Source organism: Neurospora tetraspora (genome assembly GCF_033439725.1).
Source record: "Neurospora tetraspora strain CBS 560.94 chromosome Unknown B0H65scaffold_4, whole genome shotgun sequence".
Classification (NCBI taxonomy): Eukaryota; Fungi; Ascomycota; class Sordariomycetes; order Sordariales; family Sordariaceae; genus Neurospora; species Neurospora tetraspora.
In genome coordinates, this window is record NW_026944386.1 from 4,106,749 (window position 1) to 4,133,161 (window position 26,413).

Consider the following 26,413-nt stretch of genomic DNA (forward strand, 5'->3'; position numbering starts at 1 on the left):
TTGGTTATGTTGGCACACAATGCACGATCGGACAACACTTGGTTGATGGTGTTGAGCTCTGCCCTGTATGTAGCAGTGGCGGTCTCGAAGTCTGTTGTCTCGCCCTCGCTGTGTTTCCGTTTCCGGCTGCTTTCTTTCTGAAGGTCATCGATGTCTCGGAGTTGAAGCTCAATCACCAGTCTGTGTGTATCAAGGTCTTCGGTGCTGACATCTGGTGAGAGATCCATAGTATGCGTATTTGGGAGTGACTGGAGGGAGTTTCGATGCCAAGCTCTGATTCCCGATGATGCGTGGAGAGAGGTGAGTGACAAGCGGAGAAGATCAAGACCATGAGCAAGGAAGGGCAACAGAAGAGGTCCGGGGGAAATGTAAGGAGAGGGCCTGGAACCTATTTATCACCCCCAGGGTTGTCGGACATGGTTGCTTGGGTCTGGGTGCAAGGGAGGTGACGGCAAGGTGAGCGGGAAGCGACAGACGAGAAAAGAGGGAAAGAGGAGGAAGTTTGGGAAGGGGGGAGGCCCCCTTCTTAACCCCCATGGGGAGGACCCACCCTGATTGTTGTTTGCTCGGTTGGAGAGTTGGGATGGAAAGGAAAGCGAAGCGCTCACGACGCGGGAGGAGGAATCTGGCTCGCAACCACTTCGGCACAGCAGCGGGTGACATGATGGGAGTGTACAATGTACTGGAGGCGTAGGATGGGAAAGACCATACGACTCCAGGTATAGAGAAGGTGCGTGGGAACCAAGTCACGGCCTGAGCGAGGGAACCAACTCAAGAACGGCAATTGTGTTGAGACCTTGATGATAAGACTCAACGGGGAAGAGGTTTTCATTTTCAAGGAAGGTTCTGGCCTGCACGTATTGAATCGTGGTGGTGTCCCCACTGATGATTGTGGGTGGTCTCCGGTCAAAGATAATCGGTGTATCGCGCCAGAGAGAAAGGCGGATGGACATCGAGGTTGCTTGCCCTCAGATACCGGACCGCTGCCACACGGAAGGAAGATGGGCGTGACGGGGAACCACCTACTACACCCAACATCGTTCCTTTCTCTCACTTGGCACGCAACCATCTGGATGTAATTGGCGACGAACAGAAGTGCGCTTTCCACCTACATACACTTTGTTGGAAAGGGCAGCCACTGCAGTTCCATGAAAGACTTCTACTTGCCTAGAGGTGTAGGTACTTTCCCACCTCGCTTTCCCGTCTTTCTGACCTGGTACTCTATTATGTAATCTTTCCATCAATCGCCTCTGCGAGCAGGGAAGTCACAGCGCTTTTCATCCTCTTTCAGGGCGGGTGCCACTGAAGCCTCCCTGAGCCTCCCTCGTCTGGCGACTGCCCCGGGCGAAGCCTCTGCGCACGCTCCAGTTGCCCTTTTGGTCCGACTCTGCCGCTGTGTAATCTTCCCCTGCCCTGCTTCCGTCTCCCCGTTCGTTGTCTTTCATTCCTTCACTCTTTCCACGCAAAAATCACACTGACCCTCCTGTTGCCTCCTTTCTCGCACACGAGCACACTTACATGTCTAGAGGGAACAACAGTTCCCCAACTGTCAGGTCCTTCACACCGGTTCGTGTTTTCATCATGATCAGGTATAGCTGTTTGCCCTCATCCCTCGTGGCCCACGGCACCCTCGGGACTTATATACACGGCAGACACTTGATCAAGGCAAGGTGGGCATATCTGACAGCCATACTGAAAGACCAGACGTGAAGCGGCCAAATATTGATGTCTGCACAGTTTGAGAGCGTTGGTGAAAGGACGGTCACAGATGCGGGATACCCCAGCCGACCTTTCATCAGTCCCCGACATACCTAGACACTCTCCCCTTCTCCCTAGCAACCTCAAGCGCTGGCTGCTTTGCCCTTTACACCTTTTTCTATTTTCTCTCAAGTTAGTCTTTCAAAGTCCAACGTTTCTAACATGGCCACTGCCAGCAAAGATCCTTCCAAGTTCAAGGTGACTCCTGAAAACCAAGCGAGTCTGCCTCACTTCGCCTACCAACAGCTCACATGCAGGCCCAAGCCCATCACCGGCGTCAACCTGAGTAGCAAAACAGCCATTGTAACCGGATCCAACACCGGTGTTGGCCTCGAGACGGCACGACAGCTGCTTGATCTGGGTGTCAACAGGTTGATTTTGGCCGTTCGCAACGAGGCCAAGGGCGCTGCCGCTGCCGCCAACCTGACCAAAGGTCGAGACGTCAAGCAGGCTACCATTGAGGTTTGGAACCTGGACCTCTCTGTCTACGACTCCATTCTTACCTTTTCTGCCAGGGCCGAGAAGGAACTCACCACGCTTGACATCGCCGTCCTCAATGCCGGCATCGGTCCTGTCACGCGCTGTTTCAACCCCCACACCGGCCATGACGAGGTTATCCAGGTCAATTATCTCTCCACTGCGCTGCTGGCCATCCTTCTCTTGCCCGTCATTCAGTCCAAGCGCCAGCATCAATCCGGTCCCAGCCGTATGACCATTGTCAACTCCGAGGTATCGGGGTGGACAAACTTCACCGAGGTCACGGGAAAGAAGCCAACACCATCCTCGATTCTAGCCGCTTTGGACGACAAAGATGGGAAAGTCGACATGGTAGATCGGATGTATGTGTCCAAGTTGCTGGGCCAGTTCTTCCTGTCCGAAATCGCAAAGGTGGTCTCCCCTTCGCTGGCAATCATCAACGCCACATCCCCTTCCTTGGTCCTTGAGACCGAGTTCAACCGCGATCGCGACGGTACACTAATCTACACGATTGGAAAGCTCGCAATGAAGAAGGTGGCCAACACGGCGGCCGTCGGGGCGCGAATGATTACGGATGCCGCTGTCAACCACGGCGACGAGACGCATGGGCAGATGCTGAGCTTTCAACAGCTTGTTCCGTGAGTTTAACTTCGGGCCTATGAACGTTAAAAGATATTTGACTGACATGATGCAGCCTGGCACCCATCATCTATACGGAGGAAGGAACCAAGATCTCAAAGCAATTGTGGGAGGAAACTTTGTCTGAGCTCGAGTTTGCGGGTGTGAGGGATATTTTGGAGAGAGTGAAGAGTTCCTGAGGCACAAGTTCCAGTTCAGACATGTTGTTTCTCTCTCATCGGTACTAGCTACACCTACCTCTAGCCAAGGTAATACCTACCTGTCCTTGCCGACTTCTTGTATTCAGGTGATAATCAACCCAATTACACCCAGTATGCAATCCTAGATCTTTCTTTCCAGAAACTACAACAACTCATTCGCACTTGCTAGGTAGCTCTACAAACATAACCATACGGTGCCCAAGCCCCCTTTCCCTTTCCCTTCCAATAGCTCTAATTACCTAAGGTAGTCTTGGATCGATCCGCAAACCGCCTCTGGAAAATAGAGTTTTCCATCTTTTGACAAGCCAGCTCCCAATCGGTCGTCCACTTCCTGTAAAAGGGCTGGTATCCAAGCAACCCACTTCCAATCCATCTGCCCAAAACCACGCCCAAGGCGATTGAGATGCTCTGGCCGAACGGCACCCACCCGGGGAAGGACACATACGTTCCACCAGCATCGAATGTCTGTACACCATACGCCCTCCTCGTCAAGTAAGCCATGACTGCCCTGAGGTGATAAAAGAGTGGAGGTCAGTAGGTAAGGTAAGGTAATGTTGTTTGTACTCACGCAAAACAACTGGAACAAATCAATGTGGCCCGCTCCACGCACCACCACCTCATCCTGATACCCGTACCAATTCTCAAAAAACACGTCGTTGAGCTCACCAAACACGCTATCGGTCTTGGCTCCACTCAGCAGAAACTTGACTATGTGCTGCTGCTGCTCCTCCAGCGGAGCCGGATACAAGCGATGGTTCACATACGGTCGGATGCAGAACCGACCATCCTCGGGCGTCAAGAAATGGTACTCGTGCTTTTTCTGTCGGAGGGGGCCAGGGCCAGGGCCATTCGTCTTCGTCTTCGTCTCAACGACCAGCTTGCCCTGCAGGCACTCAACGTATTCCTCTTGCGCCACGTGGAAGTGCATCGGAGGCTTGTTCTTTTCGGAGAAGAAGAATTCGGCGCCCTTGTGCAGGTTGAAGGTGGCTTCGATGGCGAAGGAGCGCGAGGGGTCGTGGGAGAGCAGACGGGCGGTGACTGCGCCTTTGAGGCTGGGATGGGAGTAGGGGAAAGAGTGCCCGGTCTGGTTAGTTACCTAGGTATCTATGTTCAGGTGCCCTCTGCCTTTGAGCTTCGTGCTTGCCCTTTTTTCTTATAGCTTGTGCTGAGAGGATTTCGATATAACATGGCAGGTGGAATAGAGGCAGGCACTCACACTTCTACGATGGTGTCATTCTCGCTGTATTTTACAACCGTTCTGTCCGTGGCGGGCGACATTGGGACGGAATTGGACTGGTGGGAAACCTAAAGCTGGATGAACGAGGAGCGAGACGACCAGAATAACTGAAGACAAACGGAAGTTAAGAGAAGCCGTGTGAGAGGTAGAGGGAGGGAGTATCTACGCAGAGGGCAAGCTTTTGTTCTACATTCAACCTGTTTACCACTGGAGTACTCAGCGAAAAGACAAACTTACCTCGTAGCTATTTCCTCACGGTCTACTGTAGTAGGTAGTATGTAAGTTGGTCACAGATAGAGCTCCGTTTGGATACGCAAACAGCGAGAAGCACCCGTAGGCTTGCGTCTCGCCTCATTGCCCGGATTTCTACCTCTACTAATAGTATAGGTAGCACAATTTGCATTCTCTCTGTAGTTTGAGGGCTGAATGCAAATATTCGGAATGATTCCTCTTTTAGGAAGTATTTTGCGAGGATGGGAATGTCCCGTATATGTAGGCTTGCATCTCGACTTACTGCCCGGATTTCTACCAATAATGTAGGTAGCACAACTTGTATGAGTAACCCTCCGTGCACCCACCCCTTTGCCTACCTCTACACGCACCCAAATTTTGGAAGCCCTTCCAAGTTTTTTTCAAATCTCGACCACTTCGACGACAAAAACCACCTCCTCCTATATTCTATAGCTTATTCCTGAGCCCCTTACCATTTCAAGGAATTCCCGAAGATGACGGTTGGTTATATTTTCAGTACGTTGCAAAATATGGGCGCTGCAAATGCAATCACCGAAATGACAGAACTCCCACTGATTAATTTTCTCTAGAAGCCTCTTCCCCTAGTGTTTTAGCTCAAGACTATTTCCATTAACGATTTATAGAAAGGTTGTAACGGCTTTGGTCAAGATGTTAGGCAGTGTCTCCTGTGCCCTGGAAATTTTTGAGTGCGTGTAAGCAAAGGGTTGGGTGCACGGAGGGTTACTCCAAGGTATTGTGATCTCAAAGTAAACCCGAGACACTCAGGCCAGACCAACCATCTGCTGCCACCCGTACTCTACCAGTAACCCAGCAGCAATGGCCGCGCCCGTAGGCCAGAACCCCCGCGAGAACCAGGTCCAGCAACTAGCCGGATCCTTCAAGTCCACCAAGGCAACCATGGCGCCGACCGAGACCACACAGCCGCCGACCGTGACTGCGTAATACGGCACTCACATGCCGCCCCAGTACCCGCTCGCGACAAGAAGTGCGCTCATGGTCAGGTACAGGCCAAACAAGATGGGTCTCGCCCAGCTACCAAACAGCACCGCCGTGCTCTTGACTCCCACCCTCAGGTCGTCCGCCAGATCCTGGTCCGCGTAGATGGTGTCAAAGATGACCATCCACACGACGCTGGCGGCCACCAAGGTAGCCGTGCTGGGATCCCGCCAGGGAGCGGGGACGCCCATGCCGGCCGACCCGACCATGACGCCCCATTTCAGACAGAGGCCGAGGACGAACTGGGCAAAGTGCGTGTGGCGCTTGGCAAACGGGTAGTAGGTGGTGCCGACGATGGTGGCGACTGCCGCGAGCGTGGCGTCCCAGGGCAGCGGGAGCAGAAACACGGCCGCGCAGGCGGCCTGGACGCAGGTGAAGAGGAAGGCGGCTTTCGGGGAGATGGCGCCCCGCGGAATGGGACGCGTCTTTGTGCGGGCGATCTGGGCGTCAATGGGGGCGTCGACGAGGTCGTTCCAGGCGTGGGCGGCGTTGCTGAAGAAGAAGGAGCCGGATAGGAGGTAGGACCCGACACGGGCGACGGAGGAGAGCGGGAGGTGGTGGGTGGCAGCGGCGTGAATGGCGCCGAAGAGGTGCGGAGCGAAGACCATGAAGAAGGCCGTGGGCGGGGAAAGACGCGAGAGCTGGATGTAAGGGAACCCAGGAAGTCGGGAACAAGTCAACCCAACCGCCGGCGTGGTGACCGCCGTATTGTTGAGAGAGTTGTGATTTTGGGAGAGGCTGTTTCTCCTTATTGCTGGCACTGTCGTTGTTGCCACGAGCCAGGAGGGCTGTCTTGGTGGTTGATATGGTTTGGCTCATCTTTGCTGATGTTTTAGGTAGAGGTAGTCTTTCGCAGCTGAAAGATCCAGTCTTAAAGAGGAAACGGAACGAGTGTCGATGGCTTCATTCCCAGGTTGAGAGGACCTTATATATCTCTGCTTGCCAGGGCGTCTAACGCCACATTATGCTCGGTGTTTCTTTCGGGCTGGGGTTTCAGGGGCTGTCCGCGCATCACGCATCGCTTATGTATCAAAATCCACGGAATGCGCACGGAATCGTCAACAAGCGAAGCATCGACAACGTGGAACGTCTCATAGAGTGCATATGTAGGCGGCACTGATGCACGGTCAAAGCACATCGTTCGCTTGAAGGTGTTTACTGGTTTATAAGAAGGACGAACATCCTTCTATAAGCCATCTTATATCGGAAGAGCATAGGAGAGAATAAGAGATGAGCGGAAGGACGAATCCCAAACTTATAGGTAGTATAAGGTATGAACATTTGAGGTCTGTAGCCGCTGATAGGCCATGGGTCCGGTCCGAATGGCCACAAATCAACAAGCAAGGAAGGTCTAACAGCCTCGCCTCTTGTTTGCATTGAAGCCAGGGACAGAAGAAGACGACCGGGTCACTGTTCTGCGTTACGTTTGATCAGCTCGTTGCTGTGACATGCTCGGACTTTGGCCTGTTTTGAGATAGACACTCAGGTCGAGACTGTGGCAGCCAGCAGGTCGAGGGGGCGAACTACTACTACCTACTCCTTCCAGTTGGTCAGGTATGATTCTGACTGCGAGTCAACATCGCAAATGGTGCTCAAGGTGGTGGAAGTGGGGCGGAGAAGGGGTCGTTGTGCGTGAGCTCGGTTGGAACCTGCGTTGGAACATGTGCGCGAACTGGCTGTTAGGTACTGTTATCACTGTAAGCAATGCACAAAGTAGCCTAGGTGTGTAGGACTGTAGGTAGGTACGCTACACTTATGCAATATGCAGTTAGGCGTGTTATCCTTGGTAGGCTCGATTGCAGACAGAGGCTCAGAGGCTCAGAGCAGGTGTGAATGAAATTTCACGAAACACTTCTACTTTTCTCCTGGGAATTTGACGCCTTCCTTCCCCAGCCGAATCCCCCCATTCACCTTCTTGCTGACTTGAGCATCTGCGATCTGGGAAGCCATAGCGGTGTTCATCCTCTTTTAGGGCGGGGCCCACTGAAGCCTACCTTCTCCGCACGCTCCAGTTGCCCTTTTGGTCAAGAGGGTCAATTGTGATTGGGTGAATTGTCCTTTGTAGTCAAGGAAGGTGAAGGTACACTACAGTGCCGGAAAAAAAAACGCCCAACTCGAAATTTCCCCGCAAGAAAGATCCAAAAGTCAGGCTCGACACTCTTCAATTTAACAACTTGATTAACGTCCAAATGCCGATACACTCTTCGAGAAAGCTCTTCTCTCTTTTCTTCCCACACAAATTCTTGTAGCTGGCAGTTTTTATTCGTTGATAGTAGTAAAAGAGAGTAGCAGAGAAAGGTGCAAGGGAGGCGTGGGAGGTAAGTTAGTTATAGTGGACTTATCGGGGCTTTCAGTGGGTCAAAGCCAAGGTAGCGTCCTCCAGGAGTTCCAAGTGGAAGTTTACCACCCTTTTTTGTTGAGTTTTTCATTACACCAGCTGCTGAGCGCTGTTGTTTCTTTGATACGTCAATGCGATCGGTTTTCGTGGGAAATGACGGATTGGGCGTTTTTTTCACGGCTTCCAGTGCGGCGAACTATGTCTACGACCAGAACTTGTCAATTTTCTGCTCGGTATCTCACCAAATGTATACGCGTTGTCCATAGCTTCCTCGTTGCTTTGAAGCTGTATGTTGGATGAGGTCGAGGTCGGGGCTTGGGCTTGGAAGTTGGCGCTGGCTTTGGCGTTTCTTTCTCCGCTCCCTTCTCTCTACCACGAGCATTTTGTTATCCTTCTTCTCCCCTTCCGACATCTATGGGGCGCAGTATGATCCTCTTGAAGGCGGTACTGTAATGTGAGAAGCAAACTAGGGCGTCAGTGGTGGCTATGGTATCGAGATCGACTTGAACTGAAGAAGCGGCCGGAGCTGAGGAGTTGACGGAAGGAAGCATCGTCTTCGTTTGAGGCGATGAGTTTTGAGACACAAACAGCCAGCCCCCTTGAATCCTCTGGTCTCAAGCTCCTTAATGGACGGCCTCTACCGGCTCGACTGTTGACATGAATGATGTTTTTCATCCCATGATTCCATGATCCCATGAGTCCAGTCTCACGTTCTCTTCCAACACGCGGTGCCTGCCGCTCCTGCCCGGGCCTCAACTGCCTGCCGCCTCCGCCGCTTTTCATCATGCCCCTCTTCGTCCCAACTCCCACCGGTGACCGGCCTATGGGTCTGGGGTATATAAGATCCTTTTTCTGCGCACCTTCCCGTGGCCCCGGTTAACACTACATAATCTGGCGTATTGTCGTGCAGTCCGCGGCCGTACGGTAGCGTGGAAGTTACCGGTTCGAATCCGGTACGGGCCACACTTTTCTTTTTCCTTTTTTTACTTTTCTTTTTGTTTACGCTCATTTGGTCGGTCATTCTGTGCTGTCTGTTCCTGGGTTATCACCTCACATCGAGATGCGTGTCGAAGACTCTTTCTTCTCTTGTACCGGGCAATAAGCTCGGTTTTTCTTTCGAGTTCTGTAACCAGTTCCTCGTTTCTGCTACAGAGAGCAATCTGTATCACGGAAATGGCGAAATTGAATGAAAGCCAAAGAGACAACAAGGAAAAGGAGCTGTGCCTGGGGAGCTTCGTTTGCGGCACTAAAATATCTGACTTGAAATGGGAGAAGCAAAAGTTTATTGTTCGCCATGGTTAGGTAGCAATGTGCTAAAGTGTCTTTATTACGTGTTAGACAATTTTTATACCGGGTGTTGAGCGTGATCAATGCGATTAGGTACCGGCATAGACACAAAACATCTATAGACGTCGTCGGGTTCAAGGAGTTGATGTCAGGAACGATATCTCTAATGCTGGGGGGCTTTACACAACAACGCTGACTACATGTATCTGTTCTGTTGTCGTCCACTACAGATGATACTTGAAATCCAGCTCCCCATCGCCCGTCTTGACCTTCCTCGTATCCTCGACCTCCCCCCTACTGATCCTCTCCTTCTTCCTGTTACACGACCGGATATACAACCACAACCCAGCAATCAGAAACTCGGCCACGACCAGCGACCCGAGCGAGAACGCGTTCCCCAGCAAATAAGGCTTCTCCCGATAGATCTGCCCGGCCACAATGCCCGCCGTATTGGCCATCGTCTGCTGGAACCCAATCGCCGCCGCCCTCCGATAGTGCGGGGCAACATTGACATTGAGCCAAGTCAAGTTCAGTCCCGGACCGCTGTACACCGCCACGGAGCAAAAGAACGTCCCCAAAAACTTGACCCCGTTGCTCGTCGGGCAGATGATCAAGATATATCCCAAGATCCCAAAGACATTGGCAAACGCCACCAGCGGTCCCCTAACAGAAAGCTTGTCCGACAAGAACGCCAGCGCCATGAAGCACAGCCCGCCCGTGATGTACACCGGAATAGTCAGGTACTGCGCCTGCACGCTATCGTGGCCCATACTCTGGATAATGCTCGGCAAGAACGTGCTGAACCCGAACAGCAGGATATCCTGACAGAACTGAATCGCGCCACTCATCCACACCTTCATATCCTTGAGAGCAAACCGGATCTCCTCCCAGCTGAACTCCTCGCTGCCCATGTACTGCGCCCTCTGCCTCGCTCTGACCCTCATCATCCTCTTCTCATCCTCGCTCAGGAAATACGCCTCGGTCGGATCATTCGGCAGCGCGAACCATACCAGCGCACCGATGAAGATACTAAAGATTCCCTCGATGATATACACCCACCTCCACCCCGCCTGCCCCCCGATCCCGTCCATCTTGAGAATCAGGTACGCCAACAACCCCCCAAACGCGCCCGCAATAGCTGTGCACACAAACAGGTAACTCACCCGCCTCGCTTGCTCCTCGCGCTTATAAACCATCGTCAGATACAGATTCAGTCCCGGGAACAAACCCCCCTCGCACGCCCCCAACACCAGCCGCGCAGCATACAATCCCCCAATATTCGTGATAAACCCCGAGAAAATGGTCGTCAACGACCAGATCACACATAAAGTGGTAAGCGTGACGCGGGGCGTCAACCGCTTGAGCAAGATGGCCCAGGGCGCTTCGAAGGCGACGTAGGTGGCGTAGAAGATGGAGACGGCGGTGGAGAACTCGGAGGCGGAGGCGCCGATGTCTTCGGGCATGCCGGCGACTTTGACGTTGCCGATGTTGGAGCGGTCGAGGAAGCAGGAGAGGTAGACGAGCATGATGATGGGGACGAAGACCGAGTCGAGCTTGAGGAGGAGGGCGGCTTCGGCTTTGGGGTCGAGGACTTCGACTGTTTCTGTCACCGTCTCGGCGGTGGGTATATCGGTTGTAAACAACTCATTTTGGCGTTCGGGATCTGACTTCTTTTCGGAGGGAGAGGTAGATCGTGGTGGTGAGGAGGCCATGGTACTATCTGGTAACAGCCGTGGAAGATGGCGCGAACATCGTTGGTGAAATGACGGGGGAGTGTCCTCTTTTTGTTCTCCTCATGGCCCCGACATAGCTTCTATTAAGTGGCGGCGATCTCAAATCGATAATCTGGCACCTTCCGCTATCGGCCTAACGATTACCTATCGTCGCTCTTGTCTCAGAGTATCTCCGATAAGACGCAGGCAAAGTGTTTATCAAGCGTTGGACATGACGTTACAATGCATCGACTAGCTCAAGCGGTCGGTATCTCCCATGTGGGGAGCGAATCACAGCCAAGCCTGTCGCAGATCGTCAACGAAAATGTCCTAGACCGTTCCGTTATCAGTCCCGGTACTTCAAGACAGCCGTTTAAACATTTCCGCTCTGAATTTGCTATGCGAATTGTCGTATAACGACAACACAACATAGCATCGATGGGGACATCAGGAACGGGCGGGCATCTCTCCTAAGCACAACATGTTCACAATCAGTCCGCTCCGACGCCTTCTATCCAATGAGTTGTTTTTCATTACCCAACCCCACCCAAACTCCAAGCCATAATAAACATTACAAGACATTATCCTTTTCCAAGCCATCATAGAACAATACAACCGCACCCTTACAGCTTGGTCTTGCTGGAGGGGGCGTTAAAGTTGGGGTATCCCTTCTCCTTCCACTCATAAAAGCTCATGCCGTTCGCCGACGAGGGCATGCGGACGACCAAGGGAACAACGATATCCTCCTCGACGCCGAGGGTCTCGGCCTTGTGGACAATGGTCTCCTTGAGGATCTCGTAACCGGCCTTCTCGTAGAGGCCAATGGACGAAGGGGAAGACTCGAAGTAGATGGGAAGCTGGCAGCGCTCGGAGAGGTCGAGACCGAACTTGGCGAGGGCCATACCACCCTTGCGGCCCTGGCACCTGGGGTCAACGCCAATGACGTGGGCATCTGTTATCGCGTCTATCAGCAGATGTCACACTATAAAAAGGGAACATGATAAAACAAAGATGACCCACAGATATAAGGCTTGCCACCAAACAACTGCTCCCTCATGTCGTGCAAAGGGTTGAGCACTTTCTCGGCCCTCTCCCTCTGCTCGCCCTCGAGCCAGGGGACGCCGTGGTTCTTGCGCTCCTCCTCGGACCGCTCACGGACAAAGATGTCGACCAGGCCCATGCCCAGGATCTCGCCGTCGGCCATGTCGACCGCCTTGAAGGTGTACTGCGAGTCCGAGGTGTGCCAGTACTCGAGGGTGCCCTTGGCGTGGGCCTCGCGGAATTCGGCCGCGGTGGTGTCGACGCCGGGGAAGAGGATCTTGAGCATGATCTCGCCCATGCGCTCGCCCTTGAAGGCGGCGAAGTAGGACTCGTACACGCGACGGATGTCAGGGATGAGGGCGGGGAGGACGGCGACGACCATTTTGGCGGTGTTTCGGGGCGTTTTGGATGAGAAACGGCTGGTTAGGTAGATGGAAGGAGGAAGTCCACTGTTTTCGCGGGCGGCTGAAGTCGGACGATTCGGATCTGATAAGATCTTTTGGGCTTGATGAAACAAGACGAGAAGGGAGTAAGCCAGTTCGAGACAAAGATCAGAGATCTCGTGCCTCTTTATCTGATGATCTGATCAGATAAATGACTGCCGATCCACTCCGACAGCTGCAGCCAAGGAGACCATGACTAGAAAAGTGAACGAGTTGCTGGGTTCCCCCCAACAAACCGAAGCGCCCAGAAGGACGAGAACACGCCGCACGCGAGATGGTGAACCGTGGCATCGTGGGATGGCGCTGGCTTCGGTGGCCTAGGTAACCTGGGCGACGCCGGCCAGCATGAGCCAGCATGGCGCCATACTCGCAAGCGATGAGGAGGGGGGGGAGGACCTGGTCTCGAACTCTCTCCACATCGTGACTTTGACCAACCAACTCATGCGGTGTACGAGGAGTGTCTCCGGGACACCGCCGCGGCGAGCTACTGAGCTCGGTTAGAGCGTGGTTCAGATGTAGCTGAAGTTTGGAATACAAGCTGCTGTCCACCGAGCCAAGAAAGGTTCAAGTTGAAAAGAAGAGGTATCTGGGCCATCAAGGTTGATGATCACTATGGACCATTCATGGTCACGATCCGGGAGCGTGGCACCCACGTGTTACCCATCGCCGATGGGTGCTGGATTTGGTGATGAAAATGTCGATCGGTTGTCCACACGACACGACAGTTTGATGGATCCGAGGGGGTGGGACTCACACTCGCGATCAAAACAACGCACTGTCTTGGCCATCATCCGATCTGGGATGATTCATGTCATGGTACCATTCCTGTGGGCCAGATCTTATCAGTCGCTCTTCGCATTCGCTCGATACGAGATTTCCGGATGTGGTGTGGATGCTTGGTGGGAAAACTTTGTCCAACGATGTCCCTTGTTGGTGTTTTGGTCTTGGGAGGTCTTGGGACTAGAAGACCCGGCCGTTTGCCCTTCCCCGTTTAGAGTTATCAGATCCGTTTTCGAACCCACCGGGGGAAGCTCGCTTCGTTACTTTGTAACTTAATTCATGATATGGTCGGATTGTTTGTGGGGGCTGGATACAAAAATGGGAGAATACAGGTTTGACAGGCAGGAAATCGCATGAAACAAATACCGAGTCCAATCTTCCCCAACGACTGATCTCAAACACTCTCTTGGTCCCTGGCCATCACTCCTTCCTCAGACTCGCGGTCAGAGTGTGTACAAGAAAGGAGCGCAATGGAGGGCGAGTGGGAAAGAGCCACCAGCTCAACGAACTCGTCGCCGACCGTCCTGAACATCTGTCATTCAATCAGCGCCTTCCAAAATTACACAAAGATGACTGGCTTCAGACTCACCGGTAAGAAGTACCTTGCCAAATCCACTAGGCGTAACTACACGTACACCCCTCTCTCTTTGCGGGATCGAACGAAGGCCAAGGGACGCACAGGTATCCTCTCGGGCACGCTACCCCGGAGGCTCCGCATTGGTTTACGGAACAGGGGCCGGTGTAAGCCGCCATTGCTGGCGAGAGTGCTGTGATGCCGAAGAGGATGAGGATCTTGGTGAGTTGCATATTGCCGAGTGAAGGTATGATGTTTTCGAGCTGTACGGTGTCGTTTGATGTTGATACAAATTGATCGGAAAGCACCTGGCTACCAAGACCAGCTTCCACTTCTTATAGTTGCCTATTCATGGTCATGTCTATGTCTTTGGACTGCCGATCTCAGTTCAATATAGCATGAGCAGGTTTAAAAAAATACCTCAGGACTGGATGCCGGCCAACGGGCCAAGACCGCCGCGAGGTTGAGTTAAACAAAGTCCGATACTCAGCCGCAATGACAAGTGATCTCCCGCGTTGGAAGATTGTACAAACACCTTATTTGTAACCTCTTGGCTTCTTGGTGTTGATGGATTTGCGCTTATTCCGACGCCAGCGGATTGATCGTCGCCAACCACACGTCGTCAGCCTGGGCTTGGCTTCATGTACACCGCGTTCCTTCCCAGGCATGACCGCTCAACACATATTGTGAATGCAACTGCGATAAGGGATGAAGTGAAAAAGAAACGGAAGGATCATTCCTCCCAGAGATTGGAACTACTCCTCATCTCAATCATCCACCTAGTGCCTCCACTCATTCAACTTCTGCACCACCTTGGCATGCTTATACACCAGCTCCTTGGCCTCGTCATCCTCCAAGTAGATGGTGAACGAATCATCATGATTGCGTCCATACGAGTACCCGCCATAGCCAAACTGCCAGTACATGTCGCCCGCCAGCTTCTCCTGGACGGCAATCTTCTGCCAGCCGCCAATGACCTCGAGCCTGGTCTCGTTCTTGACCTGGCCGAGCTGGTCTAGACGGCCCTTGTCGGTCATCCACCCGTACTCCTCGAGCACGACGGGCTTCTTGACGGCGCGGCCCGAGGCGGCGTGGTCGCGGATCCATTGGTTGGACCACTCGACGCTCTTGGACCACCACTGTCGACATTGTCAGTTCCAGTTCAGGGTAATAATGCCTTTAAAGGGTGGGGAGAGAAACTTACATCAGGATACAAATGCAGCGTCCCAAAGTCCACATTCCTCAACCCCAACTCCTTATCGAAATCCCCTCCATCCCACCCATTATAAAACCCATCATCATCACTCTGCCTGTTAAACCCACCTTCACCACCCCACGTAACCAAGTGATTCCCATCCAAACTCTTCACGTACATGCTCATCTCATCAATCCACTTCGTCAACGTCTCCGTCGTACAATTCTCGCTCCTGGGCAAATTCCTCGTCCCATCGGCGCCACATCTCGGCTCATTCGCCAACTCCCACCCCATAATCGCCGGCGAGTCGCGATACCTCGTCACCATGGCTTTCACGTACTTCTTAAACGCGGCCTTGATCTTGGGCTGCGTGTAAAAGTCGTCGTGGTACTTGCCGCCCAGGTTGACGGTGTAGACGTCCATGCCGCCGTAATCGGCCCAGTTGTTGGTCAGAGCGACGATGAGCTTGATGCCGGTTTTGGAGGCGGAGTCAACGACATTGTCGAAGGGCGAGACGTCGATGGTTTGCTTGCCGTTGTCCCACCACTGGAAAACGGTCTCGGTGGCGCCGGCGCCTTCGCCGCCGTATTGAGGCAGACCGGAGGGGATGTAAGTGCGGTTTTTGTCGTTGAAGCCCCAGGTGCGGAAGACGGTGAGGCCGGCGGCGCGGGCGGCTTTCATGCCTGCTTCGACGTCGGATTTGTCCTACACAGATTGGTAAGGTAAGTTAGCATCGGGGCTTTGTGGGATAGGACAACATGGGATGGATGATGGCGGTACTAACGTTGAAAGGGAAGTAGTAGGCATTGCTACCAGCAAAGTAGAAGTCCTTTCCGTCGAGCTTGAAGTGGTCACCCTCAGCAGTGACAAAGCCCTTGGGGACCTTGCCTTTGCCGGGGGCTGCCGACACGCCGGTGGCGAGCAGGGAGAGGATGGAGAGGAAGTGGCCTTGACGCATCTTGACAGTTGCCTTTGTAGGAGGAGAGAAGACCGAAAGAGTCAACTGGGGAGCCCAAATCCTACTTCATTTCAACAAAGGCATGTCGAACTTATATACACGAACTCGCCCATCACGTCACTTACATTGATCGAACGTCTTTGGGACATTTCCTATTTGGGAGGGCGGTGGTTGCTTCCCCGGATTTGAGGGGATCAAGAGGTGTTAGTCGAGCCGAGGCTTGGCATCCAATTGTTAACGGGCGACGGACATCGTTCACCCGCCCTCGCCGCCGCTATACCCCAAGTTTTCTCCAGGTTTCCCCGCCGGTCGGTTCCTGGCAGGTAGGGTTACTCTCTCATCAATCGGTGAGGCCATGATCGATCAAGTTGGCCAATCATGAGGCATCATGAAGGAAACCAGTTGGTGGTTGCGTGTTGGGCGAAATCTAATTCTAGAACTGCTAGGATCGCTGCACTCGCGCCGATGCCCCCGGTTCCTGGCTCAAGACCCTCGTGACTGTCACGGACGACTGGTATACGCGTCGCAAGGGCTGGAGGAACCGGGGAGCTTAAACTTCCCATACCCCCCTTTTTACAAAAGAGAAGCCAGGAGCAGTTTTATACGCCTTCTCTGTCCCTACTGTCCAACATCCATCTTCGAACGATAGTCCGCCGACACCTCACACCTTCCCCGTTCTCAGCCACTGTCTTTCCCACAAAAGACTTAGGCCTTGGTGACACACTGCTCGCAGATGGCATTCGCAACCTGGCCAACAACGGGAGCAAGAGCAGCACCGCGAGCCTGAGCAACACAAGGCATCACAGCAGCCTGCATCGCCGCGGCATTCTTGCACTGGCACTCAAAGTCCATGTACTTGGTGCAGCCGATTTCGATAGCAGCTGCGGAAATGCAAGGGACCTGGGTATCTATCTGTTAGTCGGCCTGTGCCAGCTAAGGTAAGTGGTGAGTGTCTGTCCTGACTTACACCGCACTCGGGCATCTGAGCAGTGACGGGGCAAGAGGCGACTGGAGGACCAGTTTGTGGGCGCGCCGAGGTGAAGGCGATGGAGGAGAGGAGGGTGATGGGGATGGTGGTGCACTGCATGTTGGCTGGCCTTGACTTGTGAATAACAAGGGAGCAGGCAAGTCACTGTGTAAGTGGAATGTGTCTGATGTTGCCATCTTCATTGACGTTGACTACATTGAGCCTTTATACTCGGCCAACAGCCCTCTTCTTCTTCCATTTCTCACAGACTGTGTTCAAAGTGTTTTCAGTTTTGATGAAGTCCGTTTTCCCACGACGGAAGTCCGTTAGGCATTCATGCACTTGACATGATAGCCATATTGCCCGTAAAGGTCAGCCAGGAACGATGAGGTAGGAAATATAGTACCGAGATTTAACCGCGGGATTCTGACTTGTGTAGATGCTCGGCAAGGTGAGTCCGAGGTGGTATTCGAGCTCGCCGATGAAGAGACAAGTCCGTCGACAGCAGTGTGCAGTTGGAGAAGTCCGGCCGGTAAAGCTCACACGGGAATATGATGGAGTTGCTTCATCCTTCATCATCCATTGCCTGTCAAGCTTATAAGATCAACAGCTGTGCCGACCATCGGAGCTCAGCCACGAGTCATAGACGCCGTTCATCGCATTCAGCCTCGTCGATGGTGATTCAATCCAATTCATCATCACCGGTTTGCATCATCAATCCCAACATGACGCTGTTACATTGGGATGGCTGGGAGTTGGCCTGTGGTCGAGCGGGAATCGCGGGATCGGGACGGAAAACGATTCCGAGATGCCGTTGGTGAGAACAAGTTGGTGAGGGGAAGCTTGAGCTTGGGAGGTTGTGAGCTGATCGTTGTCGTTGACTGTGAGGGGTCTTGGGGGTCTGCCGAGGGGAGCTGTGAGGGGATTGAGGGGGTCGAGAAAAGCCTGCCCAGCCATCCATTTCTGTCAATCCGACAGCGCCTGCCATTTGCGCCAGCATACACACATGCCGGTGGAATGACATGACGCCTGGGCCGGCCCGCCGTCAAAGCTCCACATGTGGCGCCAAATGAGCGGATTGGATTGGGGCCATTTTGAGGCCATTGGGCCCTGGACTTGGCGACTGGACGGTGGACAGTGGACTGTGGGGGACGCTGTAACGTCGCCGGAGCTAAACATCATCGAGATTGGCCTGTCGTCCTGTGTGAATCATCCGACGAATTCGACACCAAGTCCGACCTAGGCTCTAAAGACGGGAGCTGTCCCCTTCTTGATCGAAAGTCTGTCTCTCCTCTCTCTCCTCCTCCTCTCCTTCCTCTCACCACCACCCGACAACGATCCTTCTCTGTCGACAGAAATCGCCCACGATGCTTTCCTCGGTCAGACTTGTTACGCGCAGAGCTGCTGTCAGAAGCGCTTTCGCTTCCCCTGGTCGCAGCTTGGTTGCTGTCCGCGCCGCCTCGTTCTGGGCTAACGTCCCTCAAGGTCCTCCTGTAAGTTTCCATGTCATGGCATTGCAGCAAGGGAAATGCGTTATGCTAACCACTATGCGCGCAACAGGATGTATGTCATTCCCCAGATTTCAAACCTCAATAGCTTCAGTTCGAGCCCGAGCTATCTCCGTCTTCGCGCTGTGTCCGTCTTCGGTGTTGCTAACCCCGCGCTCGTTGTCGCGTCTGACAGGCCATTCTCGGTACGTAATGCGACATTAACACCACGAGTTACAAACTGACATCGTCCAGGTATCACGGAAGCTTTCAAGGCCGACCCCTTCGACAAGAAGATCAACCTCGGTATGTCAACACCCCGAGCACATGCTATTTGCCCCTCATCCTACGCGACTCCACCACGATCTACCACTGTTCGGAGACTAGCTTCAACAATAGCTAACCGATTCGGACAGGTGTCGGTGCCTACCGCGATGACAAGGGCAAGCCTTACGTCCTCCCCTCCGTTCGCAAGGCCGAGGACAAGGTCATCCACTCCCGCCTGAACAAGGAGTACGCCGGCATCACCGGTGTCCCCGAGTTCACCAAGGCCGCCGCCGTTCTCGCCTACGGCAAGGACAGCTCCGCCCTTGACCGTCTCGTCATCACCCAGTCCATCTCGGGTACCGGTGCCCTCCGCATCGGCGGTGAATTCCTCGCCCGCTTCTTCCCCGGAGCCAAGAAGATCTACATCCCCACCCCTTCGTGGGCCAACCACGGCGCCGTCTTCCGTGACTCCGGTCTCGAGGTCGCCCAGTATGCCTACTACGACAAGAACACCATCGGCCTCGACTTCGAGGGTCTTATCCGCGACCTCAAGGCTGCCCCCAACAACTCCATCTTCCTCTTCCACGCCTGCGCCCACAACCCCACCGGTGTCGACCCCACCCCCGAGCAGTGGAAGGAGATCGAGGCCGTCGTCAAGGACAAGGGCCACTACTCCTTCTTCGACATGGCCTACCAGGGTTTCGCTTCCGGCGACATCCACAAGGACGCTTTCGCCGTTCGCTACTTCGTCGAGCAGGGCCACAACATCGCCCTTGCCCAGTCCTTCGCCAAGAACATGGGTCTCTACGGCGAGCGTGTCGGTGCTTTCTCCATCGTCTGCGCTGACGCCGACGAGAAGAAGCGCGTTGACTCGCAGGTCAAGATTCTTGTCCGCCCTCTCTACTCCAACCCCCCTATCCACGGTGCCCGCATCGCCGCCGAGATCCTCAACACCACCGAGCTTTACGAGCAGTGGCTTACCGAGGTCAAGGAGATGGCCGACCGCATCATCAAGATGCGCGCCCTCCTCAAGGAGAACCTCGAGAAGCTCGGCAGCAAGCACGACTGGAGCCACATCACCAAGCAGATCGGCATGTTCGCCTACACCGGTCTGACCCCCGAGCAGATGGACAAGCTGGCCAAGGAGCACAGCGTGTATGCCACCAAGGACGGCCGTATCTCTGTTGCTGGTATCACTAGCGAGAACGTTGGTCGTCTTGCTGAGGCCATCTTCAAAGTCAAGGGTTAGATGTGTTGACGACAAAAGATTTAGACTTGTAAAAAGTTATAAAAGGCAGTTTGGAGTTGGTTGGTTGTGGCGGGACTTTATGATGGTTTCTTTTTTTCTGTTTTCTTGAATGATACACAAAAAGGGGGCGGTTTTGGCTTTTCACGTAGCCTTGTATGATGAATAATGGTACATGACGAATCAGATATCTACGGAGCAATTCCCTTGGTCATGATTTTGCATTGTAGACTTGAATCTTTGGATAGTGTCAGTGAAAGTCGCCGGTTTTCAAGCAGGCTCATCCGCTTAGAACCTTGTTGACCACCCTCAGTAGCCCTGCACATGAACTTCGTACACATGTAGACAGTTCTCGATAAGATACCGCGAATTTTGTAGGACAATTCACTGACAGCACGAGGTCTAATCGTCCACAATGCTTGCCTTCAACCTCTAAAATCCCATTTTTATACACACAAGATATGGTACAGCCGTCGTCCGCAACAGCGGAATAAGACGGTAATCAGACCCTCTTCAGAATTGTCCCATCTAAGCCATCTTCGGCTTCGGCTCCTCCTTCATAAACAGATCCTCCTCCTGGCCCAACTCAAACTCCTTCGACTCCGACTTAATCATCCGATCCGCCTCTTCCTTCAACTCCCCCTTGCTCTTGGGCTCCTTGCCCTCCTCAAACTTGAACCCAGCAAGCTTAAACTCCCTCAACTGCTCCTCCAGACTCTTCTCCTCCCCCTCCTTGACCCGGGGCAATCCCAGGGCCTCCCGCTCCTTCGCAAACCGCTCCCTCACCTCCGGAGTCTGCATGATCCTCCACCGCAACATCCACCCCCACGGTCCCAGCTCCTTGACTCTCGCCGCCTTGTGGCCGAGCAGGTACTCATCCAGTCCGCCCACCTTATCAATCGTGCGCAGCACGCGCGTAGTGACGCGGGTGCGCACAAACACGCCCAAGGACTTGGACCACAACCGCTTCTGCTGCACGTTCGGCCGCCACTTGCGCCGCGTCTTGATCTCGTTGCGCTTGGACACGTTGTTGCCGAAGCGGATCAGCGCCGAGCCGTACAGGCCCGTGTTGGATTGGTGGTACACGCGACGGGGCCCGTAGGGGTAGGCGGGGATCTCGATCTTGAAGTCCGAGTTCGCGGGCACGTCGGGGAGGGGGACGCGGCCGGAGACGTTGGGGATTGGGATCGAGGAGGAGGGCACGCGCGGTTGGTGGTAGGTGAGCGGGGTGGTGGTTGTGAGGGTGCGCAGTTGCAGACCGAGGGTGGTGGTGCTGCTGGCCCGGAGTGGGCGGGCGAGGAAGGACGACATTTTTGGTGGTGTGGTTGGGGGTATCTCTTGGTGTTTTTTTTTTTGTTGGCTGTCGCGGAATTTGGGAAGAGGCCGGGTCGAGACAGAAAGCGATTGCGCCGGGACCGAAAAGATCAAGATGTGCGACGGCGGCGCAATTAATGGATTTTGGACGGGCGGGCGGCTATTCGTCGCTGTCGGTCGGTCGTCGTCGTCGTCGGCGTAGTTGAGTCCGCGTCGCCGGGATTGGGAATGTCTCGGACACAGTCAAGGGTCGAGATTCGAGGTTCCAGCTCTGAGTGGGTGGCCTGGGCGGGACTCACTGGACGGGAATCGGGGGCGGCGTGACGGGGTCCGGGTCGGGTCTCGCAGCTCACAATCGGATCCGGCACGCGGGACGAATTTGATTGCCAAGCCGGGTCCGTGCTCCAATTGCTGGTGTTGTGCATTTTGTGAGCGAGCAGCGGACGAAAATTAAGTGGAGCCCACAGCAGTGCTGCTGGAGAAGCGGGGCCGATCAGCTGCTTTCGCGGGGCAGCTCGCGACTGATCCTTGTTGGGAAAGCTTATCGGAGCTTATCAGTTGTGATGGAAGAGGTACCTTGATGGGACACGACGCGCTTTCATTGACGGTTCACAATCAAAAACACATTTAAACATCCCGGATGGACTGGACACCTGAACGGAGACTCAAGTTCATCACAAGCTGATCTTCATATCAACCATGCTCCCGCCAATTGACAACTCAGTGCTTGAAAACAATCCCCAGTTCGCAAACCTCTACAAGGGCTTGACGGAGCTTCTCCTCAACGAAGATGGCTCAACCAAGCTTCATCCACAGAATCCAGTGGCCCAGGAGCGCAAGGCTATCACCGATGTAAGCCCAACTTTCTCATCCCATTATGAAACCTACGTATCCGCGTCTAACTCCCACCAAAAGGAACTAACCAAACACCGTCTCGCCGCCGCCTCCGAAACCCTCCTCATCCACGCCCTCTCAACCACCGGCCCCGATCCTGATCCCGTCCCCATTCCCGCGGAACGGCCCGACCAAAAACTCCAAACTATCCCTGGCGGTCTTATCCAACGCCGCTACGAAAGACCACGGCTCACCCAACCACCACCACCAACCTCCATCCCGCCCAACCTCAAACAACCACTAACCGACCTCCTCCTCCTTCTCCCCTCCTTCCTCTCTCTAGACTTCTCCTCTCCCGAACCCCCTCTAGACGCAGAGTCCCTCTCCCTTCTTTTAACCTCCCCACCCCTCTCCCTCCTCCCCTCCCTCCTACCGTATTTAGGTCCCCTTTTGTCAACCACCCTTCACTCCCACGCTATACACCTCACCCACCTCATCCCCTTTTCCCATCCCTCAATAACAACAACCACCACCACCACCACCTCCAACCCATTTTCTTCTACTACCACCCGCCTAATCCCCCACCTCCCCACCAAAATCTCCTCCCTCACTACCCTCACCACCCAAACTCAAACCCTCCCCCAGTTACAATCTTCCCTCCTCAACTCCCGTCTCCAAACCGCCGAAGCAGTCACCTCCCTCCTATCCAAATACACCGCTTGCTTGTCCCACCTCATCAAAACGCTCGAAGCAAAACACGGTCCCATCGCCCGCTCTCTGGAATTTAAGGCATTCGAAACGGCGTTGTTGGCGCAAAAGGCTGAGAAGGAGTGTGAATTGGCGGTTTTGGGGGTTAGGAAGGAGGTTTATACGCCGGAGGTGAGGAGGGCTTTGGGGGAGTGTCGGGGGTGGTTAGGGGGTGAACCAAAGAGGGTGGAGGAGGAGGTGAGGAGGGGAGTGGGGTTGTTGAGGGGGTATGGGATGGGTTTGGAAGGGGAGGGTGAGGGGGACCCGGAAAAGGAGAAAGTGATGAGGGAGATTGCGAGGGTTTATGGCGAGATGGAGAGGGAGGTGGAGGTTGTTAGGAGGGATTTGGAACGACTGGGAGGGGTGTGAGGGTGAAGGTCAGGGTGATGGTTGGGGTGGATGCTACATACGAGTTACAATGGGGGTTATGAGTTATGAGGCATGATAGGGCGTTTGGGCATTGTTAATTATGATACCAGGGTTTGCGAACTACAAGGGGACAGACAGAGGAGTATGGTTTAATGGAACTAGGTGAGTCTACGCCATTGCCAATTACCTTTTATGGAATGCAATGTAGACTGACATGACAAATCACAGAGGATTTCATGGAAACAATCAAGCACCTGTAACAGGGAATCTATTGATAATCCATTCAACCGGTCTCACCCGGTGAACAGGATGTGGTTTAAATGGTGTGACGAATCGAAGCTATATAGCATCAGATGCTCAAACTTTTTAGTGCTTTTTCCAAAACACAACCCAAGACCGCACTTTAAAAGCGCAAGTCCCAGCCAATCTTGGGTCCGATAATAGGAAGCTCATCAGCAACGCTCTGAACATCCTTGTCACCACGACCAGACAAGCAGATGACAACATCCTCATCCGGCTTCATGGTCTTGGCCAATTCCAGAGCGCCCCAGATACCGTGAGAAGACTCCAACGCGGGGATGATACCCTCCAGCTGGCTCATCAGACGGAAACCCTCAAAGGCCTGGGCGTCCGTGGCAGCCACGAACTTGGCGCGCTCGGTATCCTTCCAGTTGGACAGCTCGGGGCCGACACCGGGGTAATCGAGACCGGCAGAGACGGAGTGGGTGTCCTGGATCTGGCCGTACTGGTTCTGCAAGATGTAGGTACGGACACCGTGCAAGACACCCTTGCTACCGCCGGTAAGGGTGGCACTGTGGCGGTCAGTGTCGACACCGTCACCACCGGCCTCAACACCGAGGAGCTTGACGCTGGGGTCGTTGGAGAAGGGGTAGAACATGCCGACGGCATTGCTACCGCCACCAACACAGGCGACGACGGCATCGGGGAGCTTGCCGCGCTTCTCCAGCATCTGCTGCTTGGTCTCGTTACCGATGACGGACTGGAAGGTGCGCACAATGGTGGGGAAGGGGTGAGGACCAATGGCGGAGCCGATGATGTAGTGGGTATCGGCAAGGTGGACGACCCAGTGGCGGAGAGCCTCGTTGACGGCATCGCGGAGGGTGCGGGTACCGGCCTCGACGGCGACGACCTTGGCTCCGAGAAGCTTCATGCGGAAGACGTTGAGAGCCTGGCGACGGACATCCTCGGCACCCATGAAAACGGTGCACTCCATGCCGAACTTGGCGCACACGGTGGCAGTGGCGACACCGTGCTGACCGGCGCCGGTCTCGGCGATAATCTTCTTCTTGCCGAGTCTGCGGGCAAGCAGCAGCTGGCCAAGAGCGTTGTTGATCTTGTGGGAACCAGTGTGGTTGAGATCTTCACGCTTCAACCAGATGTTGGCACCGCCAGCATACTCGGTGAGACGCTCGGCCTTGTGAAGCTGACCAGGACGACCCATCCAGGGGTAGTAAGAGCGGTACTCTTCCCAGAAAGCGGGATCGTCCTTGATCTTGTTGAAACCGTCCTCAAGCTCGGTAAGGCAGTCCATGAGCGCCTCAGGGACGTACTGACCACCGAACTCACCGAAACGCTTGGGAATGGTGCCGTGGAGAGCGGCGAGCTGAGAGTCAATGTCGGCCTCGGTGATGACGCTGTCGACGGTGGCGGTGCCCGAGGGTTCCTTGGCGGCTTCGAGAGCCTCACCCATGTTGAGCTCATGAGCGGACTCGTCAAAGGTGCGGCCGCAGAGGTAAGAGCAGTACTCCTGGACAGCCTGGGGCTCCTCACCCTTGGCGGCCTTCTGGAGAGTGGTGATGATCTGGCTACCAACGACGACACCGTCGGCAATGGCGCCAACAGAGGTGAAATGCTCATGGGTGCTGACACCGAAACCGACGGCAGCAGGCTTGTTGCCGCTGTACTTCTTGACGCGGGCGAGGAGCTCGGGAAGGTTGGCGTTGAGAGTGCCGGAAGCGCCGGTGACGCCCTGGCGGGAGACGACGTAGATGAAGGAGTCGGCGAGCTGGCAGAGAACGCGCATACGAGCGTCCGAGGTGGCGGGCGCAATCAGAGGGACGTAGGAGAGTCCACCACGGCTGCAGAGCTGGCGGAAAGAGACGGCCTCCTCAGGGGGCAAGTCAACAATGATGAAGCCGTTGACACCGGCCTCCTTGCAGTCGTTGAGGAGGCGCTCCTCGCCGTAGCTGAGCATAGGGTTGTAGTAGCCCATGAGCAGGACGGGGGCCTTGAGGCCGCGCTGGCGAGCGTCGCGGACCATCTGCAGGGTCGAGTGGACGGTGACGCCATGCTGGAGAGCGATCTATAGGGGACAGGGAGTGTCAGAGAGGTATTGCGCGCCATGATGATGCGGCGCTTCTTCTTACAGTGTTGGCAGTCTGGATGGTCGGGCCATCGGCAATGGGGTCGGTAAAGGGGACACCGAGCTCGATCACGTCGGCGCCGCCCTTCTCCATGGCCAGGAGAATATCGGGGGTCTGCTCGGGCGTGGGGAAACCGGCCGTGACATAGGTGACGAGCGCGGGCTGTTGAGGAGGGATGTTAGCATGATGTCGAACAAAGACCGGAGTGCAGATGGAAGAACATACCCTGTTCTGGGCCTTGCAGCGCTGGAAAGTCTGCTTGATACCCTCCATGGTGTAGCGGTGGTGGATGACTGCAGCTGGATGGATAATGACTTGTGCACAATGCTAAGCGGGAGAAGTGGTTGAAGCAGTCCGTGAAGAAAAAGGCGATGCAGGAACCAAGTGTTGTTGGTTAACAAGGAACAAAGAATAAAAGGCAAGATAAAAGTGGATGACTCCGGTGGATGACAGTGTACAATTGCCCGAAGACGACCTGTTCGCCCCGCAAATCCCGATGTCGCCTTTGACTCACCCGATTTTTCTGACTCTCTCTCGATCCGGCCGCCGTGTTTCAATTGACCACTGGCGGCACGTCTGCCCCGCCATCCCGCCCAGGGGCACTGTGCCGTCTTCCCTTGCCACCGATCCCGGACCCTGGCAGGGTCCGCTGCTAGTGTCTTGGCATTTTCCTCGCCCCCAATTTGCCTGCTTGCCTGCCACGGAGCTCCAGCTTTTGCATTTGATGTGAGCTCTTGTTTTTGGTGTTGATGAGCATCGCCAGAATCACAATGAAGATTCAGCTGTTTAGAAAAAAGTGGCACTGAGTTGTTGATCAAGTTGTCACTGGATGTGGTCATCAATTGCCACACCCTGACAGTGTCAAGGTACATCATGTTCATTTGCCAAATGCTTGTAGCATCCAGATTGGA

At 54.4% G+C, this 26,413-nt stretch overlaps 11 protein-coding genes across 11 annotated transcripts; 3 read left to right on the forward strand and 8 right to left on the reverse strand.

Annotated features, from left to right (window-relative positions):
- Positions 1 to 1,920: 1,920 nt before the first annotated feature.
- Positions 1,921 to 3,292, forward strand: B0H65DRAFT_525589 (uncharacterized protein; the record flags this gene model as incomplete). The annotated part of the gene is made up of 3 exons (XM_062828835.1): positions 1,921 to 2,873; positions 2,930 to 3,122; positions 3,244 to 3,292. 2 exons carry the CDS (start codon positions 1,921 to 1,923, stop codon positions 3,051 to 3,053), a joined length of 1,077 nt encoding a protein of 358 aa, XP_062682184.1. The 3' UTR covers positions 3,054 to 3,122; positions 3,244 to 3,292.
- Positions 3,293 to 3,305: 13 nt separating this feature from the next.
- Positions 3,306 to 4,352, reverse strand: B0H65DRAFT_574633 (uncharacterized protein; the record flags this gene model as incomplete). Its single annotated transcript, XM_062830588.1, has 3 exons — positions 3,306 to 3,539; positions 3,643 to 4,126; positions 4,291 to 4,352. The coding sequence occupies 3 exons, from the start codon at positions 4,350 to 4,352 to the stop codon at positions 3,306 to 3,308; spliced, it is 780 nt and encodes a 259-aa protein (XP_062682185.1).
- Positions 4,353 to 5,324: 972 nt separating this feature from the next.
- B0H65DRAFT_574638 (UbiA prenyltransferase family-domain-containing protein) lies at positions 5,325 to 6,414 on the reverse strand (the record flags this gene model as incomplete). Its single annotated transcript, XM_062830589.1, is given in 3 exon segments — positions 5,325 to 5,427; positions 5,518 to 6,200; positions 6,217 to 6,414. The coding sequence occupies 3 exon segments, from the start codon at positions 6,376 to 6,378 to the stop codon at positions 5,325 to 5,327; spliced, it is 948 nt and encodes a 315-aa protein (XP_062682186.1). The 5' UTR covers positions 6,379 to 6,414.
- A 2,991-nt stretch (positions 6,415 to 9,405) lies between these two features.
- Positions 9,406 to 11,061, reverse strand: B0H65DRAFT_494672 (major facilitator superfamily domain-containing protein; the record flags this gene model as incomplete). The annotated part of the gene is made up of 1 exon (XM_062827778.1): positions 9,406 to 11,061. The coding sequence occupies exon 1, from the start codon at positions 10,894 to 10,896 to the stop codon at positions 9,409 to 9,411; it is 1,488 nt and encodes a 495-aa protein (XP_062682187.1). The 5' UTR covers positions 10,897 to 11,061.
- A 458-nt stretch (positions 11,062 to 11,519) lies between these two features.
- B0H65DRAFT_574653 (uncharacterized protein) lies at positions 11,520 to 12,693 on the reverse strand (the record flags this gene model as incomplete). Its single annotated transcript, XM_062830590.1, has 2 exons — positions 11,917 to 12,693; positions 11,520 to 11,848 (listed from the first exon to the last, which is right to left on the reverse strand). The coding sequence occupies exons 1-2, from the start codon at positions 12,317 to 12,319 to the stop codon at positions 11,520 to 11,522; spliced, it is 732 nt and encodes a 243-aa protein (XP_062682188.1). The 5' UTR covers positions 12,320 to 12,693.
- Positions 12,694 to 14,223: 1,530 nt separating this feature from the next.
- B0H65DRAFT_209430 (glycoside hydrolase superfamily) lies at positions 14,224 to 16,133 on the reverse strand. The gene is made up of 3 exons (XM_062821910.1): positions 15,714 to 16,133; positions 14,939 to 15,634; positions 14,224 to 14,873 (listed from the first exon to the last, which is right to left on the reverse strand). The coding sequence occupies exons 1-3, from the start codon at positions 15,885 to 15,887 to the stop codon at positions 14,514 to 14,516; spliced, it is 1,230 nt and encodes a 409-aa protein (XP_062682189.1). The 5' UTR covers positions 15,888 to 16,133; the 3' UTR covers positions 14,224 to 14,513.
- A 459-nt stretch (positions 16,134 to 16,592) lies between these two features.
- On the reverse strand, positions 16,593 to 16,974 carry B0H65DRAFT_549261 (uncharacterized protein; the record flags this gene model as incomplete). The annotated part of the gene is made up of 2 exons (XM_062829645.1): positions 16,593 to 16,787; positions 16,855 to 16,974. 2 exons carry the CDS (start codon positions 16,972 to 16,974, stop codon positions 16,593 to 16,595), a joined length of 315 nt encoding a protein of 104 aa, XP_062682190.1.
- Positions 16,975 to 18,221: 1,247 nt separating this feature from the next.
- On the forward strand, positions 18,222 to 19,857 carry B0H65DRAFT_509246 (mitochondrial aspartate aminotransferase; the record flags this gene model as incomplete). The annotated part of the gene is made up of 4 exons (XM_062828295.1): positions 18,222 to 18,351; positions 18,451 to 18,489; positions 18,597 to 18,647; positions 18,758 to 19,857. 4 exons carry the CDS (start codon positions 18,222 to 18,224, stop codon positions 19,855 to 19,857), a joined length of 1,320 nt encoding a protein of 439 aa, XP_062682191.1.
- A 298-nt stretch (positions 19,858 to 20,155) lies between these two features.
- B0H65DRAFT_209477 (uncharacterized protein) lies at positions 20,156 to 21,582 on the reverse strand. The gene has a single exon (XM_062821911.1). It carries the CDS (start codon positions 21,163 to 21,165, stop codon positions 20,383 to 20,385), a length of 783 nt encoding a protein of 260 aa, XP_062682192.1. The 5' UTR covers positions 21,166 to 21,582; the 3' UTR covers positions 20,156 to 20,382.
- A 129-nt stretch (positions 21,583 to 21,711) lies between these two features.
- B0H65DRAFT_209529 (uncharacterized protein) lies at positions 21,712 to 23,458 on the forward strand. The gene is made up of 3 exons (XM_062821912.1): positions 21,712 to 22,020; positions 22,084 to 23,280; positions 23,347 to 23,458. Exons 1-2 carry the CDS (start codon positions 21,868 to 21,870, stop codon positions 23,116 to 23,118), a joined length of 1,188 nt encoding a protein of 395 aa, XP_062682193.1. The 5' UTR covers positions 21,712 to 21,867; the 3' UTR covers positions 23,119 to 23,280; positions 23,347 to 23,458.
- A 63-nt stretch (positions 23,459 to 23,521) lies between these two features.
- On the reverse strand, positions 23,522 to 25,775 carry B0H65DRAFT_549265 (tryptophan synthetase; the record flags this gene model as incomplete). Its single annotated transcript, XM_062829646.1, has 3 exons — positions 23,522 to 25,441; positions 25,506 to 25,664; positions 25,728 to 25,775. The coding sequence occupies 3 exons, from the start codon at positions 25,773 to 25,775 to the stop codon at positions 23,522 to 23,524; spliced, it is 2,127 nt and encodes a 708-aa protein (XP_062682194.1).
- Positions 25,776 to 26,413: the final 638 nt, after the last annotated feature.